The 18,885-nt window shown below is 46.3% G+C and overlaps 1 protein-coding gene across 2 annotated transcripts in view; it reads left to right on the top strand.

The window, feature by feature from the left end:
• The window catches only part of RASGEF1B (RasGEF domain family member 1B), a 257,156-nt gene that overhangs the window by 228,705 nt on the left and 9,566 nt on the right, over positions 1–18,885 (top strand). For both annotated transcript variants that reach the window (XM_079990862.1, XM_079990863.1), the window contains 8 exons: positions 3,761–3,883; positions 5,637–5,774; positions 12,130–12,342; positions 12,470–12,544; positions 13,734–13,829; positions 14,845–14,947; positions 16,539–16,618; positions 18,151–18,246. In XM_079990862.1, the coding sequence (XP_079846988.1) occupies positions 3,761–3,883; positions 5,637–5,774; positions 12,130–12,342; positions 12,470–12,544; positions 13,734–13,829; positions 14,845–14,947; positions 16,539–16,618; positions 18,151–18,246 (924 nt within the window). The remainder of the gene's footprint in view (positions 1–3,760; positions 3,884–5,636; positions 5,775–12,129; positions 12,343–12,469; positions 12,545–13,733; positions 13,830–14,844; positions 14,948–16,538; positions 16,619–18,150; positions 18,247–18,885) is intronic.

Below are 18,885 nucleotides of genomic sequence, written 5' to 3'. Positions count from 1 at the left end.
GGCGTTTCTGTGCGCTGCTCTGGTTCACCAGAAGTGGCTTAGTCATGCTGGCCACATGACCTGCAAGCTGTACTCCGGCTCCCTTGGCCAATAAAGTGAGATGAGCACCGCAACCCCAGAGTCGGCCACAACTGGACCTAATGGTCAGGGGTCCCTTTAACTTTACTTACTGTGCATTAGAAGAGAGGTGGGGAAGTAGGGGGTGAGGGTTGGCTCAGGTGTGTTGTGGGCAGTATGGGGAATGACTTGTTCTGTGAAGGGTCTGCCATCCACAGCCTTACGCTCTTTTTCTTGTCCAACCGGAGTGCAACATCTCTCAAGCACATTGGGCCACCGTCCACCGAGTGCTGTTTGTGGTATTTCCCCCTCCATTTGCTAAGCCTCCAAGGCATTCAGCAATACTGCAGGCTATTAAAGTTGTTTGTCTGTGAATTGGGGTCTCATTCACACACACCCTCTCCTTCCCCTATTCTCTCAGAGAGTGTGCAAAAGGTCCCAGTTGTTTCCAGCATCCATGGGTAGGGCTGGGAGAGACCTTGGAGCCAGCAGCTGCCAGTCAGTGTAGACAATACTAAGTTAGGTAGACCAACTGGTCTGACTCTTCATGAGGCACCTTCCTATGTTCCTAGGGATTTGGACACACAGTGAGTTGGTTGATATCCTGCTCCTCTGTAAAAAACGACCCATGGAGTGCTGGATCCATTTTTGCCCCTCTGCCATAGAGCAAGCACTCACTGTCCCACACGAAGTGGGTTTCTAAACGGGACGAGGGTGGCGCTGTGGGTTAAACCACAGAGCCTAGGACTTGCCAATCAGAAGGTCGGCGGTTCGAATCCCTGCGATGGGGTGAGCTCCCGTTGTTCGGTCCCTGCTCCTGCCAACCTAGCAGTTTGAAAGCACGTCAAAGTGCAAGGAGATAAATAGGTACAGCTCCGGCAGGAAGGTAAACGGTGTTTCCGTGCGCTGCTCTGGTTCGCCAGAAGCGGCTTAGTCATGCAGGCCACATGACCCGGAATCTGTACGCTGGCTCCCTCGGCCAATAAAGCAAGATGAGCGCCGCAACCCCAGAGTTGGCCACGACTGGACCTAGTAGTCAGGGGTCCCTTTACCTTTAAGTAGGTTTCTAGATGCCTGCCCACCAAACTACAGGCTGGGAAAACGCTGCTATTTGCAACATATACACACAGCAAGATAAGCACCATACCCAAGTCTACATGCAATTTTCCTGTTTGGGCATTATCATCCATGTAGAAAACAGCCATAAGTGAATTGGCCCCCTTCAGTATGATGAGTTTGCTTCTATTCTCTGCTCTGTGTCTGAATACGCACATGGAAATCAAATGTTCAGCTTCCCCTTTGATCTTCACAAATGTGTTGAGCAATCGATTGCGACAGATTTCTTAATGTGTGAATATTGCCTTCAGTAGGACTCCTTCAGTATTTCCATATTTACTCGAGTCTAATGCTCCATCAAATCTAATGCATACCTTAGTTTTCAGAACCTCGAAACAAAAAAGTATTTGCTGGCAGATGTAAATGTGTCATCGAATCTAATACACGCCTTAACTTTCGCAATGTAATATGGCCCCAAAAGGTGATCGTTAGATTCGAGTAAATACGGTAATTACTCAGATAAACAAGGTTGCTTCAAAACACTCCTTGCTTATTCATGTCCATGCATGGAAGCTTCGGATTGAACTGAATGACACCCTTGTTGAAAACTCACATGAGGATTGCTAACTCTTGAAGCCGTGTGGAATTTTCCGTCCTATGATGGCAACAGGACAGGATTCCACACTGGAAAGATGTACACTGTCTGGTCCTCAGTTGTATTCTCTTGCTTGCAAAAGTGATATGGAATAGATACTTTGAGCCCAGACTGCTGGGCTCTATTTATGGGGTGCAGAAACCTGTGGCTGAGCTATTCAGATTATTTCTGATGGGCTGGTGCAGCGTAGCAGAGAGCTTATGGAGCAGGGAAGCCTCAGCTGTGAAGATCTACTGTGAAGATCACTTAGGAGCTGGCTGCCCAGAGAATAAAACAAGTGCAGCTGAATCGGTTTCACAGATAATAAATTATATTTATTGCTGGAATTTGCAACAGTCTTGGAATAACAAACTAGGGCTGGTCAGTTACAGCGGTAAGTCTCATCCCATGATTCTGAGCAGTGAGTTTCAACACATAGTGGATCTACCAAGAATGCAAGCTTTCTGGTTTTTCTAGAGTACGCAACACTGGCGTGACTGCCTCTCCCATCTGCCAGAGCATCTTTGGTTGTTCCCTGAGTTGGTGGGGCTCATTTGACAACAACGAGAAATCGAGCCTTTAGTGTCATCACCCCAGTCCTGTGGAATGCCCTGCCACTAGAGTTTTAGCAGGCGCCTTCTGTGCCAACCTTTAAACACCTCCTGAAAACTTTTCTGTTTTGCCCGGCAATTAAAAGTGCATCCCACACAATGGTCTATTGATGTTAGTGTCTAATTTATTTTTGCTTTGACCTTTTTATTATTTTATTGTTTGGTTTCATTTTTTATATGGTTGTAAACCACTGTGCTATATCTTTATGATGCAGCAATATATTAATATTTCAATAATAATAATAATAATAATAATAATAATAATAATAAATTAAAAAATGGAGGTGGCACCAACCATACTGGTAAAGGAGATACTCTCTCTCCCTGTTTTGTTTTGCTTTGTTTCTCTGTAGCACTTTATAGCATGACCTCAATACTGCTTGCATCAATGCTCTAGAGCAGTGTTCCCCAACCTTGGGTCTCCAGCTGTTTTTGGACTACAACTCCCATCATCCCTTGCTAACAAGACCAGGGAATGGTCAGGGATGATGGGAATTGCAGTCCGAAAACAGCTGGAGACCCAAGGTTGGGGAACACTGCTCTAGAGCAGCCTTTCTCAACCTGTGGGTTCCCAGATGTTATTGAACTACAACTCCCATCACCCTTAGCTAGCAAGGCTAGCAGAGCTCAGAGATGATGGGAGTTGTAGTCCAACAACATCTGGGGACCCACAGGTTGAGAACGTAATCTAAGGCATGGTAGGCAAACTAAGGCCCGGGGGCCGGATCTGGTCCAATTGCCTTCTAAATCTGACCCGCAGATGGTCCAGGAATCAGCGTGTTTTTACATGAGTAGTATATGTCCTTTTATTTAAAATGCATCTCTGAGTTATTTGTGGGGTATAGGAATTCATTCATTTCCCCCCCAAAAAATATAGTCCGGCCCCCCACAAGATCTGAGGGACAGTGGACCGGCCCCCTGCTGGAAAAGTTTGCAGACTCCTGCTCTAGAGTAGGCCCATGTGATTCTCATGGGAGGCTGATGCTGAGGTTTGCCTCTCACCACCCACTGAGTTCAAGGTAGAAGTGAGAGTCCCTAAACCACTAGGCAATGTTGCATGTTTAGCAAGAGGATGAAATTTGAAATTGCGTACCCAGCAACTCTTGTTATTGACTGCGTGTTTATTACGCAACGATTGTCGGCTCAGCTGTGATGTTCCTTGCCCTGTCTGCTGCCAGCCTTGCATCAGCAGGGTGTGATGATTTACCCAGCACAGGTTCTGAAGACAATGGTGTTTGGCGCAATGAGGTTTCAAATGCTTATCTTGGCAGTCTTGGGCACTCTCCCACGGTAACGCAACAAGTTAGCCTCTGCCTGCTAAAACATGAGCATGCGTGTCTTGTTGTAAATGCCCCCTGTGAAGTTATGCATCTTCTTAGCCGCTGTCTCTCTTCACCTGCAGAGAACATACATCTTTACCTTCCTGCTCAGCTCTCGGCTCTTCGTCCACCCTTACGAGTTAATGGCAAAAGTTTGCCATTTGTGCATTGAGCAGCAGAGACTGGATGAGCCCACGGCCGATAAAGTAAGTGGCCTGCCTAATCAATGTGATTTAGGGTTGCACCCTGCTTAATGACTGGGGCGGAAGGTCATCTTAGCCAACACATCGAGGAGAGATGCATGTATTTATATTTATATATAGACTCCCATGAGAGGTGGTAGACTCTTCTTTCTTTTTCTTCTTTTTTAAAATATCTTTATTAATTTAAAATGAATACATTTATGAGAAAACAGATGTACATGCAAGTAAACAAACATACAATCAAACAAATAACAGAAAAATCAAACAAACCACCACACTAGAAGATACAAGAACATTAATATAATTATCATCATATACCAGTATACTGGGGACACGGATGGTGCTGTGGGTTAAACCACAGAGCCTAGTACTTGCCGATCAGCAGGTCGACAGTTCGAATCCCTGTGACGGGGTGAGCTCCCGTTGCTCGGTCCCTGCTCCGGCCAACCTAGCAGTTCGAAAGCACGTCAAAGTGCAAGTAGATAAATAGATACTGCTCCGGTGGGAAGGTAAACAGCGTTTCCGTGTGCTGCTCTGGTTCGCCAGAAGTGGCTTAGTCATGCTGGCCGCATGACCCGGAAGCTGTACACTGGCTCCCTCGGCCAGTAAAGTGAGATGAGCGCCGCAACCCCAGAGTCGGTCACGACTGGACCTAATGGTCAAGGGTCCCTTTACCTTTTACCAGTATACTGAACACAATTATAAAACTTATAGAGAAGAAATTTAAAATTGACTTCCAATTAATCTCACTGTACTTTATCCATTACTTTATATCACACAGTTAGATATTTCTTATATAGTTTCTTTTTACCTCCCTACGAACTTATATTTATACAATACAGGGATCCATCTAATTCTGCCAAGATTATTCCATGAGAGGTGGTAGACTCTCCTTTCTTGGAGGTTTTTCAGCAGAGGTTGGGTGCCCATTTTTCATGGATTCTTTAGCCAAGATTCCTGCATTATGGGGGGTTGGACTAGATGACCCTTGGGTCCCTTCCACCTCTATGATTTGTTGGCTACAACTTCTACCCCACCTTTCCTCCAAAGAGCTCAAAGCAGCTACACCGTCCTCCTGCCTTACAATACACTTTTTAATGGTTTTCCACTGCATAATTGTCTGTTTCCACCCTTAGTGAGAATAGAAGTGGACACAAAAGGGTGGGAATGGATCAATATTTTCTGGTCCCTGTCAGCTTTTGCATGTGTTCATCCATAAGTTCATTCTGTCCCATTCTTGAACCAGTAGGGTGTTGTTTTTTTCTCTTCCAAACTGAATAAAAAAACTGGATTATCTTTGTACTTTTTTTACCCCAAAGTATGCATTTTTGTAACTCGTTGGAGAAATGCAGAATAACTGTTCCAATCTAGAAACTGTGAATTGGGATCAAACATACTTTAAAATGCAGCCTGAACAGAAATCTCAAGCACCCCAAATGGAAAGTCTGTTTAGTTGAACAGCAATACTCAGTACAGTGGTACCTCGGATTAACTGTTCTTAACTTGAAGCACCCCTTTAGCTAATGGGGCCTCCTGATGCCGCCACACCACCGCCACACAATTTCTGTTCTCATCCTGAAGCAAAGTTCTTAACCTGAAGCACTATTTCTGGGTTAGTGGAGTCTGTAACCTGAAGCGTATGTAACCTGAAGCGTATGTAACCCGAGGTACCACTGTACTTATTCTTGTGCCCACCTAACTCTAAGCCACGAATATTCTGAGGGACCACACCTATGTTCTTTGTCTCTCTCTCCAGAACCGGTTACGGAAAATTGCCCCCAAAATTCTGCAGTTGTTAACGGAGTGGACGGAGACATTTCCTTATGATTTTCGAGATGAGCGGATGATGAGGAATTTGAAGGAACTGGCCCATCAGATTGCCAGTGGGGATGAGGTGAGTCACTTGAGTGGAGCATGAGCTTGCTGGTGTTTCAAGATGTTCCTAATCACTGCAGAGCATTTTCTCACATCCTGCATTGAAGTGTCTCCTGTGGCCCAGTGAGTTGGACCCAGGGGGAGTTATAGTCTAGTTGCACCTGGAGGGTCACAGTGGCTCCCACCCCTGCTTTCTTCTATTAGCCATGGTAGGCTTTGTTGGCATGCAAGCAAGGAACGGGGGCAATTGGCAGGCCCCTAGCTGGCTCCAGCCCACCGGCCGGTGTGCCGGGCAATCTCCAGGCCTTGTTGCAGCATCTGCGACCCACAGCTTCAAAAGCTGGAGCACGCAACTCAGCAGAGATAACGCGCAAACAGAAGTAGCAGGAGAATTTGTGTGAGCTTATTTACAAGCAGTTTATTCAGCGTACTTCAGGACAATAGGGAAACATGTCTGATCTCATCCAAAGCAAGCAGCTTAAAGCAAAAGCTATACAGAAACGGAAGTTCCCAGCATACTGTGCTGGAGTGTTAACAGGCATGTGACACACAACAATCATGCCTGTTCCTTAAGGTGGAACGGAATATCCCAACAGGCTTTAGAGTCAAATGACATATGCAGGAATTGCAGAAAACCAGTCATGTATGCAGACAAGGTTTTATCTCTTGGTGGTGGCTTTGAGTGATTCAAAGACACTGTCTTGGTGTAGGCCAATGCAGGAATAACCCCTGTGTTGAGCCAACTATCACGCTGTGCTCATCTGAACACCAAGGCATCTCTGATGTGTGAGCTGGATTCAACTAAATTGTTGCACTAGTCCAAGTCCTCCTAGCATTAACAGGGCTTTCCCGCCCCTCTCAGCCCCCCATGTCTGCTAGGGAGGTTCAGGGGAACCCACAGTCTGGTGGACGGGGAGTTTGTTACATCCACCAAGCAGAAATGCTTTCGCTGACAGAACGCCTTAGTACAACATTGAATTGCACCCTGGGTGTCTTAAATGCGTGACATTCTGATTTTGTAAGAACTTTGCTAAAGGGTAGGGTTGGAAGCACTTGCAAACAAATACAGTGTACCCTCTGGATACGAACTTAATTCGTTCTGGGGATCCTTACATACCCCGAAAAGTCTGCAACATGAGGTGCCGCTTCTGCACATACGTGTGGCGCGATAGAGCGCTTCTGTGCATGCATGCGTGGCAAAATCTGGAAGTATACACTTCTGGGTTTGCCACGTTCGCAACCCGAAAGTTACGTTACCCGAAGGTAATGTAACCCGAGGATCCACTGTATAAATCTCCCATTTTCTGCCGGACATCGCAAGTGGTAGCAGCGACATCATCCCCAGTGAGGCAGTTGGGAAGCTCTGGTCTTCCTTTAAGACAACCCTGCATTACACCTGACAGGCAGGGAGGAGGAACCCTGGATCATTGCCACTGCCCAGGAACGCAGTGCCATCCATGAGCCCTGAGATGCCATGCAGCAGTAAAGGCCGCTGGAAGGAGTGGGAGAGGCAATAGTAACAAATTTCCACCCTATCCGATAAACAGAATGCCAGTGCCATTCGTCTGGGAGAGGAGGTCGGAAAATGCCTTTAAAGCTTTAGTACAATTTTTATATTGCACCAATTTTAAAAGGGGAGGGTGGGGAAAAGGACCTCCATGTTGCAGGTAGCAAGACTTTGGAAGCATTTGTGGTTTGAAATCTGCTTTTATCTAGTGGGGCAGAAGGCAGAGAAGCTAACAGGAGGTATAGAGTCGGAGTCAAATGACAGACAGCCAACTCCTGCTTTTGTCCCCATCCTCCCTGCTGAGTTTGCCCGAATGGACCAGCCTCTGAGTCTTTTATCTGCCCATATGTTCGCGGTCTCCTGGTGCACTATGGAAATCACATACTTGAGCTCTCCTGCGTGACTCTCCCTCCCTTCCCCATTCTGCTTTCTTCCCACAACCTCCAACCTATCGAGCTGCTCTGCGTGTGCTCTGCTTCCAAAATCCCTTGGGGCCTCTCCCTCCCCACTATGGTCCCCCCCCCCCCAACGCTTGATCCCAGCTGCTTCTTTCCCCTTTGATAAACCACCTGTTTGCCAGCCGGTGCCTGTCAGCTGGCATGTGGGACAGCAAATGTGTGTGCGTGTGTGTACACACACCATTCATTTCTTTGCCCAGATTGTCCGGAGTTTTGGGCTGGGTTGTCATCAATATGCTGATGACACCCAGCTTTATCTGTTGATGGACGGCCGCCCTGACTCGGCCCCGGACACACTGACCAGATGCTTGGAAGCTGTGGCTGGATAGCTGTGTGGGAGCTGACTGAAGTTAAATCCTTCGAAGGCAGAGGTCCTCTGGCTGGGTCGGGACGACATGGGGTTGGGGGGCCAACTCCCATCTCTTGCGGGGGCTCAATTTGTGCCAGTGCCTTCTGTCAAGAGTTTGGGTGTAACCTTTGACGCCTCCCTTTCTATGGAGGTGCAGGTTGCAGCTGCAACAAAGGTGGCATTTTCCCATCTCTGCCGTATTAAGCAGTTGGTCCCTTACCTTTCTCTCCCTGATCTGGCCACAGTGATCCATGCGATGGTCACCTCCAGGTAACTCGCTCTACGCGGGGCTGCCCTTGAAGCTTTTCAGCACTAGCCCTGGCATGGTGGAATGCTCCCGTCACAAGAGACTAGGGCCCTGCGGGATTTGACATCTTTCCGCAGGGCCTGCAAGACGGAGCTGTTATACCTGGCCTTCAGCTTAGACTCACTCTGACCCCTTATATGGGATTTGGTATATAAATTTCCCCTTGGGTTTTTTGTTGTCCCAGCATGGGTGAATAGCTGATGTTTCCTCCCTTTATGGTCTTGATTTATGGGCTACTACTAAAATGAGGTTGCGTTTTAAGCTGTATTTTAAGCCGTATTTTAATTAACTGTTTGCTTGTTTGCTTGTTTGTTTGTTTGCTTGTTGTTGTTGTTCCCTCTTACATTTTATTGTAATTCATATTTGGTGTTAACCGCCCTGAGCCTGGCCCGGGCCGGGGAGGGCGGGGTATAAATTAAAATTTATTTATTTATTTATTTATTTATTTATTTATTTACTATGACTGCATATCCCACTTTATCTATGACGCCCAATGTGAGACATTGCATTTTATGGAAGCTTGCAGTGCTTTAATTCTCCCTAAAGGACTTAGATAGGTTCTGGGTTGTTGTTTTTTTAAAAAGGAAGGAGACGCTTTCAGAATGAAATGGACAACTCTGCTTCAGGCCTATGAAAACCCCTTGCTGGCCTTGCTTAGTGGTCCAAGAGCCACCTTCATAAAGTGTCCCCACGCAACATGGGTCCCTTAGCAGGGGTTCCTCAGATGAAAATGTTCCAAAAAGATTACGTGAGGGTAATAAATGTTCACGTAAAAATAATAACAACAAAGACTTTCTGAATCTCGAAGGGACTCTGTTTCCCCCACCCCCTTATGAAAAGGCGGGGTGGTTGAGAGAGAAAGCCAGCGTCGCAGTACAGTTCTGGATGTCATAAATTATTAGTTATATTGGCTAGTAATTCTCTTGGAAGGGTAAATGCAGGAGGGAGTGACCTTGTTTCTTTTGCACTGCAATGCAGATCGCTACAAGAGTTGAGGGGTTTGTAGGAAGTCCTACGTAGGTTTGCCCATCCGCCCCAGGTGACTGAACGGATGCCTTCCGTTAGTGCTGTTTGCTGTACCCCCCCTCCCCAAATCTTAACTGCTTTCAACCGCATCCTGTAGGACAATATTGCAACTCGTGCTGGGTTTAAAGCGAGCCTGTCCAGATCCTGCCCACTAAGGACTGGTGTCAGAAGCCGGTCAGAAATAAAACACCCAGCTGTGAGCTAATTCTTTACTCAGAGAAACCAAAACAGTACAGGCCTAGTGATCCCTGCTACTCTGCCCAGTAGGTCTTATCCCAGTGAGGCAGTTGCAAGCACTGAAGGTCCCTGCCTTCCCACCACACTCTAAGGCTCCTCCCCAGTTCCTTTCCCAGCAGCCCAAGGCTCCATCGTCTTATGTCTTGTTGCTCTGCCCTCTTCATTACTGTCTGGGTTGTAGGGGATTAGGGGGAGAAGAGCTGGTCACAGCAGAATGGAGAGAGTCCCTGGCTTCTTCAGCAGCCTGCCTCATCTCTGTCTCCTGGTCCCCCTCCTCTCCAGCCTCCGATTCTGGACTGCTCTCTGTCACAGCCTCTTCCTGCTCACTAAAGCCTGTTGCCTCTCCAGCTTCCGACACCTCCTCTCCCCAGTCTGCTCCCTCTTCTCCCTCTGAGCATTCCTTGTCATCCCACCACCAATCCCCTGGCTCTGAGCCTTCCTCCTCTGGGGGTCCCAGCTGGTGCCTCCCACCAGTCATCTGCATCCAGCCAGTCTATGACATTGGGCGAGAGTTTGGTAAGGTGGCCTTTGTGTCTGAAGGTAAAATCACATCCACCCACTTGGAGACAGAGAACTTGAGTTTATTTGTGTGCGTATTTAAACATATGGATTATATCTCTCAGTCTGTCTCCCTCCCTCTCTCCACCCCCCTCTCTCACTCACTCACCCCCCTGCCTTTGCATTGACCTTTATTAGCTGTCACATCAAATCGTGAGATAAGCATGTATAGCTCACCCAACAGGCAATCGGTGATAAGGATATTCTTTTGTCTTTAGGCTGAGATATCTCCCCAGTGATCACTGAAAGCCATCTGTCATTACGGTCTCCCAAGCTGTCACACTCAGTGCCTTTCGGCAGCGGGGTGTGGGTGGGCAGAGATTTTCCCATCCAAAATCCTGTTTATGCTGTAATAAATTTATAAGTCTTTCAATGCGCTGCTTTGTTAAAGTGTTGGTGATTGCGTTTGTATGAAATGTTAAGCCAAACCATGGTTTAGTGTGAACAGATCACCAGTGTGGTGTAGTGGTTAAGAGTGGTAGTCTCGTAATCTGGGGAACCGGGTTTGCTTCCCTGCTCCTCCACATGCAGCTGCTGGGTGACCTTGGGCCAGTCACACTTCTCTGAAGTCTCTCAGCCTCACTCACCTCACAGAGTGTTTGTTGTGGGGGAGGAAGGGAAAGGAGAATGTTAGCCGCTTTGAGACTCCTTAAAGGGAGTGAAAGGCAGGATATCAAATCCAAACTCCTCCTCTTCCTCTTCTTCTTCTTCTTCATATGAGTTGAGATCACAGCGACTTTGCTCCTCATTTGATCGTGCTGCTGCTGTGAGCCAATCCATGGTTTAGTTTAGCATTGCATCCAAACCTGGACTCAGGGCTTATCTTCTCACAAACAAATTAAGAATAGTAAGCTATAGAACAAGCCTTGGCTACAGATCGTGGTTTGTCTGGATCAAGAGTCCAGATTAGAGTATAATACTAAGCTAAACCATGGCTTGGCTCATAATCAGTGTGATTTTGGTTTGGTTTTTTTTTTTGTTTTTTAATGAAGTAGCCTGTACTAATATCTTATTAAAAGTGTCATGGTACCAGCACAAAATGGCTTCTGTGGGCTTCCAGAAGAGAGGTGCTATACTGGTGAATATTGCCACCCACAAAAAAAGCCATGGGGATAACAATAACTTACAGGGCTGTGCTAATATGAATCACTTTGAATACTTGAGGATATTACATATGCATGAAGCATAACTCAATAACAGAGCCAGTGTGGGGTAGTGGTTAGAGTGTAAGACTAGGGCCTGGGAGACCAGAGTTCAAATCCTGACTCAGCCATGAAGCTCACTGGATAACCTTGGGCTAGTCACCGTATGTCACTCTTAACTTGCCTCCCAGAAATGCTATGAGGCTTAAAAAGGCGGGGAGGTATTATAATTATAATGTTGTTGTTATTAAAATGTGCATACCGTCCTTCATCCTTAGATCTCAGAGTGGTTCACAACATAAAATTATATAATGAAGGCACCAAGCAAACCTCCCTGGGGAGAGTGTTCTGCAAACTGGGAGCCACCACAAAAAGGCCCGTTCTCATCTTGCCACCCTCCAGACCTCACGTGGAGGAGGCACACGATGTAAGGTCTCAGAGGATGACCTCAGGGTCCGGGTAGGTTCATATGGAGAGAGGCTGTCCTTGAGGTATTGTGGGCCTGAGCTGTTTAAGGCTTTATTGGTCAAAACCAGCACTTTGAATTGGGCCCAGAAGCTAATGTGCAGCCAGTGAGCTTGGGCCAGGATTGGTGTCATATGCTGAAACCGCCTTGCAGCCTGGCTGCCAAATTCTGCACTAGCTGAAGTTTCTGAACCCTCTTCAGAGGCAGCCCTGCATTTAATGCATTGCAGCCATCTAAGCCTATAGGCCACCCTGTCTGTTCCTTGGACGAAAGGTGAGATATGAATGAAACTAATTGATGAATTATTTTCTTTTCCTTTGGCAGATGTACCGGAAAAATGTGCAGCAAATCATCCAGAATCTCATTCGTAAGCTGGCCTCCCTTAGCCAGTACGAGGAGGTGCTTGCAAAAATCAACGCTAGCTCGACGGACCGGCTGACGGTCCTGAAGACCAAACCCCAAGCCATTCAGAGGGATATCATCACCGTCTGCAGCGACCCTTACATGCTAGCCCAGCAGCTGACTCACATAGAGCTAGTGAGTTGACGCCGTCCTGCTCTCCGCTGCCTCCTTATCTTGCCTGTGTTCTGTGTTCACCTTTCTTTGACAGCGGTGTGCAAATTTTGCCACCGGTTCTGATTCCTTTCCTTTCCCCTTTCTGCAGGAGAGGCTCAACTACATCGGACCACAGGAGTTTGTCCAGGCATTTGTACAAAAGGATCCGCTGGATAACGACAAGGTGAATGAGGGGGCTGCGTGGGTGCTAGGTTTCAGTCAGTCTACAGGACAAGTTCAGCTAGCTCAGTCAGTAGCGCATGAAGGTCTTAATGTCAGGGTCGTGGGTCCGAGCCCCACGTTGAGCAAAAGATTCCTGCATTGCGGAGTTGGACTAGAATCAGTGGTTCTCAACCTTGCTTCCCCCGATGTTTTTGGCCTACAACCCCCATGATCCCTAGCTCACAGGACCAGTGGTCAGGGATGATGAGAGTTGTAGGCCAAAAACATCTGGGGACCCAAGGTTGAGAAAGGCTGTGTTATGTACTGAAGTTCTCACCCTCGGCCAGCAGGGGGATACCGTAGATAGTTTTCACTCAGGGCCACATATGCAAATAAGGGATTGAAAGTGACGTTCAGTGATTGGATAGTTACAGAAAATGGTTACAGTTGCGTTGTACTGGAGCTCTATATAAGCAGGCTGGCTGAACCCTTCAGTTCAGTTCTGTTCTGGCCTGTGAATAAACAAGAGCTGTTTGGAGAATCGCTGTGTCGTCTGATATGTTCACCCACAACTTAACAGGCTGGACTAGATCATTCTCTTGATCCCTTCCAACTGTATAATTCTGCGATTATGCGTGATTCTGTGAACTCCATTGATAATCTAGGATTGCAACGCTGAGACCAGGACTATGTGGGTTCCATATAGGAGGTGCAGCAGGGGAGGAAATGAGAGGATGGGCAGGAACATGGCAGTGCAGAGACTGAAGAGGTTGCCTGTGGTTGCTTTTGGCTTCCTGGAGAGTCATGTCAGTCCATGATGCTGAACAGAAGTTCATTGGGAGGGTAAAACCGTCACCAGATTACAGCATCTGTTGACTAATTCTAACATCATTCACTTGAAGCACTTTAAACAGTCATGGCTTCCCCCAAAGAATCATGGGAGCTGTAGTTTTAAGGGTGATGAGACTTGTTAGGAGACCCTTATTCCCCTCACAGATGGCAACTATTCTGAAAGTGGTTTAACAACCCATCCCTCCTCCCAGGGAACTCTGGGAATTGTAGTTCTGGAAGGGGAATGCCACTTGGGTATTATACGTAAAACCTCATTTAAACCAAGGCGAGGTAAAGACGGTAAGAAAGCTGTAGAAGGTGAATTTCCCCCCGCTTAGAAACATGGCATGGGAAACAAACGGCTGCTCTTGTCTTCTCAGAGCTGCTATGGGGACCGGAAGAAGGCGCGGAACCTGGAAGCCTACGTAGAATGGTTCAACAGGCTCAGCTACTTAGTTGCCACAGAAATATGCATGGTAAGCAAATCAGATTACAGTTTAGGGGTTGGGTGCCATACTTGTAACACCCTTCCACATCAAAAAATCTCCCTGCAAGTAATAAACTGAAAATGGGAGATATGCTCGATCTTCCTCTAGTTCAGGTTTCCTCAACCTCGGCCCTCCAGATGTTTCTGGCCTACAACTCCCATGATCCCTAGCTAGCAGGACCAGTGGTCAGGGTTGATGGGAATTGTAGTCTCAAAACATCTGGAGGGCCGAGGTTGAAGAAGCCTGCTCTAGTTTATGCTGGGAATGTGTTCAACTTGCTGTTTTGTTTTTAACATGGAGGAGAATTTAAAATATGATGCCCTGCCCTCTCTCTAGTGTGAAATGGTATATCCCTCCACCATTTGAGTCTGGCAAGGTGTTGGTACCAATCATGCCAGGTAATGCCTCCAGGCCTGCGAATACATGTGTGTTAATCAGCTCTACATTTCAGTCCCCGTGTGAAATCCTTTTTTCGGATGATTTTAATTTGCTCACCCAAAGAAAATAAAATGTGTGCAAGCCTGAAGTACCTAGCTAAGGTTAGCAGAAGGGCCTCGATAGCCCTCCACTGAATGCGAGATGTGAGTCCCATTGTGATTTTCTGTCAGTTCTGAAACAGCCACTAGTACATAGATCTAATATACCAAGCATGGAGCTGATGGAACAACCTAAAGTCCTCCTTGTGTTGCAAGTTCTTGTACTGTATCTGTAGAATAATGTTAAATTACAGTGCCATAGATGGTAGGGACAGTGATTTGGGGGGTGGGGGCAAAAAGATGAGGCGTTGGCACTCATGAAAGTGCCGTGGGTGCCAGCACAAAATGGCCGCCGTGGGTAGGAAAAAAGATGTTCTGGTACTCTCTACCAGTGAGTACTGTTACAAAAGAACCCTCAGGATATAGACATATGTACCTGTGCTTTCCCCCTTCATTTACCCCTTCCTCTGCAAGAAATAAATTAAATGAAATTAAATATATTCTCTTTTGGGTTTGTTTTCCTTCAGCCTGTGAAGAAAAAGCACCGAGCGAGGATGATAGAGTACTTCATCGACGTGGCCCGGGAGTGCTTTAACATTGGCAACTTCAACTCATTAATGGCCATTATTTGTAAGTATAGACGGGAATCCTTTGTAGTTGCATGGTATTTTTAAATAGTTGCTTGTTAAAGGGTGCTTGGTTTGGAGAATGAGTTGGCTCACCTCAGTCTGATTCAGGCCAGATCTGGGCAAATTATTATTATTATTATTATTATTATTATTATTATTAATACCCCACCCATCTGGCTGGGTTTCCCCAGCCACTCTGGGCTGCTTCCAACAGAATATTAAAATATTGTCCAACTTGTGGCACTGCAGATGTGGTTAGACTCCAGCTCCCACCAGCCCCAGTGAGCATGGTCAACTGCCTTTCTTCCCAATCTCTAGTTGTAGCTTAGCCAGAAACATCTGGGGGGAAGCAGGTCAGGGAAAATTTATATTGTTGCTGCCAACAACTGTACCCTGTGTCTCCCCACTCCTGCCGCACAACTGCTCTGCAATGTAATATCACTAACCAGATAGAACTATCTTGTTGCTTTGCAGAGCGAATAATAATAATGATACTTACCGGTTGTACTGCACAGTATCTTCAGTTAGGACCCATGCAATTCTTTTGATTGCAAATTGTTTTAACTGATTTTAATATTGTGCTTCTGTATTGTCACAATCCACACAAGGACGTTCAGCTAATTAAGAAACATGATGATAATTCAGATTGCTTCACAGCCATTATCTAGCTGTAATCCTTACAACAACCCTGTTGTCATTGGTATTATACCCAATTTGTGGTGGGAAGGATTCAGGCTGAGAGAGAATGGGGTGCCAAAGGTCACCATGGCAGAGGCAAAATTGGGAACAAACACTTCCTGATGCTTAGTTTTGTCTTTTATGCTGTGTACAAACCCTGCATTTAAAGTATCTGACTTCTCCCAAAAACGAATCTGGGGAGCTGTAGTTTGTTACAGGAGCTGGAAAGTGCAAACTACAGTTTCCAGGATTCTTTGGGGGGAAGTAATGTGCTTTTTAGGACGCAGGTGGCGCTGTGGGTTAAAGCCTCAGCGCCTAGGACTTGCCGATCAAAAGGTTGGCGGTTCGAATCCCTGCGGCGGGGTGCGCTCCCGCTGCTCAGTCCCAGCGCCTGCCAACCTAGCAGTTCGAAAGCACCTCCGGGGGCAAGTAGATAAATAGGGACCGCTTACCAGCGGGAAGGTAAACGGCGTTTCCGTGTGCTGCACTGGCTCGCCAGAGCAGCGATGTCACGCTGGCCACGTGACCCGGAAGTGTCTCCGGACAGCGCTGGCCCCTGGCCTCTTAAGTGAGATGGGCGCACAACCCCAGAGTCTGTCAAGACTGGCCCGTACGGGCAGGGGTACCTTTACCTTTACCTTTTTAATGTGCTTTTAAATGTTTGGCGTGCACATAGCCTTAGTCCCAACTCTCAGGACAGAGGACAGAAGGATGTGAGGCTGCTTTTGCTACCAGACCTGCAGCGCCAATACTTTCTAGTCACTTCTTCATAATGCTGTAAGGAGGCCAGAATGGCTATCTTTGCAAATATTCAATTCCCTGTCCCCTGCTTTTTAAATATATCTAGTCCAGAATAATGATGTGCTCTTTCGCTCTTGTTTCTGCATCTTCCTTGTGGCCTTTTGAACTAAAAGCTGGAATGAATATGAGCCCTGTCTCCAGGCTAAAGAAAACCTGGTCAAAGGTCAAGACGGCCAAATTCGACATTCTCGAGGTAAATGTGGTTTGGTCACCTGAAATCTTGTTTATCCAGTTGTTTATCAGCCAGGGGGACAAGTGGTTATCATCGTCTATGCAAAGATACAGTGGTGCCTCACAAGACGAAATTAATCTGTTCCGTGAGGCTCTTCGTCTAGCGGTTTTTTCGTCTTGTGAAGCAAGCCCATTGACAGCTTAGCGGATTAGCGCTATTAGCGGTTTAGCGGCTTTTAGCGATCAGCTGTTAAGCGGCTTATCAGCGGATCAGCTGATAAGCAGCTTAGCAGCTTAGGAAAAGGGGGGGAAAGGGGAAAAAACCCCGCAGGAACTCGCAAGACATTTCGTCTTGCGAAGCAAGCCCATAGGGAAATTCGTTTTGCGAAGCGCCTCCAAAACGGAAAACCCTTTCGTCTAGCGGGTTTTCCGTCTTACGAGGCGTTCGTCTTGCGGGGCACCACTGTATCTACCTATTCTGTCCATTTTTTCTATCCCTAATGCTAGTTCCATTAAAGTTTGGAGAGGGTGGGTAATATATTAAAATGTTCTGACTACACACTTCTGCTTACAGTGTAGCAACAAGAGAAGCTCCTAGCCCATTAGAAAAATCTATAGTAGTCTATGCTTTCCATATGCCATTTAATGGGCAACGCTTTATTTATTTATTTTGAACGTTTGTAATCTCTCCTTCACCTGATTGTCCCAGGGCAGAGAACACAAACATAATAAAACAAAATAATATACTAAAAGGAAAATTACACTGAAAATCTATTCCGTGGGCGAATATGCAGAACGTGGGTCCCAATTTGTTAAATTTCCTATTACTTCCAAATAGCTTATCTGACTCAAACATCTGATTATCTAAATATAGAGCCATACAGTGGCTTATCTCCATCCATCTCTGCCTCTCTTTCGAATTTTGGATGAGCCTTTGCTGGTTGTCTGCTTTATTTGTTTATTTCATAAAAGCTACATATCGCTTGATTGTAAAAAGTAAACAAACCTCAGAGCAGTTTACAGATGAAGAAAACAATGAAATTACAGTGGTACCTTGGGTTAAGTACTTAATTCGTTCCGGAGGTCAGTTTCTTAACCTGAAACTGTTCTTAACCTGAAGCACCACTTTAGCTAATGGGGCCTCCTGCTGCTGCGTTGCCATCGGAGCACAATTTCTGTTCTCATCCCAAAGCAAAGTTCTTAACCCGAGGTAATATTTCTGGGTTAGTGGAGTCTGTAACCTGAAGCGTATGTAACCTGAAGCGTCTGTAACCCGAGGTACCACTGTATTGGTAACACTAGCAGCAAGCTAAAAACTATCTAAAAACAGGCCGATTGCTGTAGCACAATACTGCTATAATGTTGTATTTCTTTTATAAATTGCTTTCTGGTCATTGACCGTATTAAAAATATTATATATCTAAAAACAGGCCGATTGCTGCTTTGTATCCAGTGCTCTTCCACTGAATTAAATGCTGGACTTCTAAATAATTTTGTGGTGTCTGCTATGGCATGGAAATGTTGTGAACATTTCCACTCTTTTTTAAAATCTAGCATCAAATGGACCCTTCCAGCAATTTTTACAATTACCGCACAGCTCTGCGTGGAGCAGCTCAGAGGTCTTTGACAGCACACAGCAACAGAGAGAAGGTATGTTTTGCAAATATATTCACGGTTGGCCAGGGATCAAATTTACTTATTAGGAGGTGTGCACCAGGTAAGCCATCTGCCTGGAGCACAGCTTCCTGGGAACTGGGGGGGGGGGATGTGCATTTTTGGTCACTGATTGTCCCTTTTTTCATAAAGAAATGTAACATCTGGCCTGTCCTAAAGGGTTCTGTGTGCTTTGCACTTAAAAAAAATACGCTTGAATACTGTGCCAAGGTAATCAGTTTCATGCCAAGGAAATCTCCCTTCTGCAAATTGTATAAATGATGCAAGCTAGGCCCATTTGTATAGTTCTCTTACTTTGGATAATTTATTCTGGTTTGGCTAGTCATGAGGAGAAGCATGGAGCTATGCAACATCGCTGTCCATCGCCATTAGGGATCTATTTTATCCATTCCTTGGGCTCCTCATATTTGGCCATACGTTGCCCACATGCTTTTGAACATATACATGTGACTCTTAAGGCCAAGGAATTTGTTGTTGTTTTAAAAAATGAAAGGTGAGGGCTAGTGGTGGCGTCAGAGGGACACGGGTGGTGCTGTGGGTTAAACCACAGAGCCTTGGACTTGCCAATCAGAAGGTCGGCGGTTGGAATCACCGCGATGGGGTGAGCTCCCGTTG

This window comes from Podarcis cretensis (genome assembly GCF_951804945.1).
Source record: "Podarcis cretensis genome assembly, chromosome: 9".
NCBI classification, from domain to species: domain Eukaryota; kingdom Metazoa; phylum Chordata; class Lepidosauria; order Squamata; family Lacertidae; genus Podarcis; species Podarcis cretensis.
The sequence above is the reverse complement of the archived record's forward strand: the minus strand, read 5'-3'. Positions and strand labels throughout refer to the sequence as shown.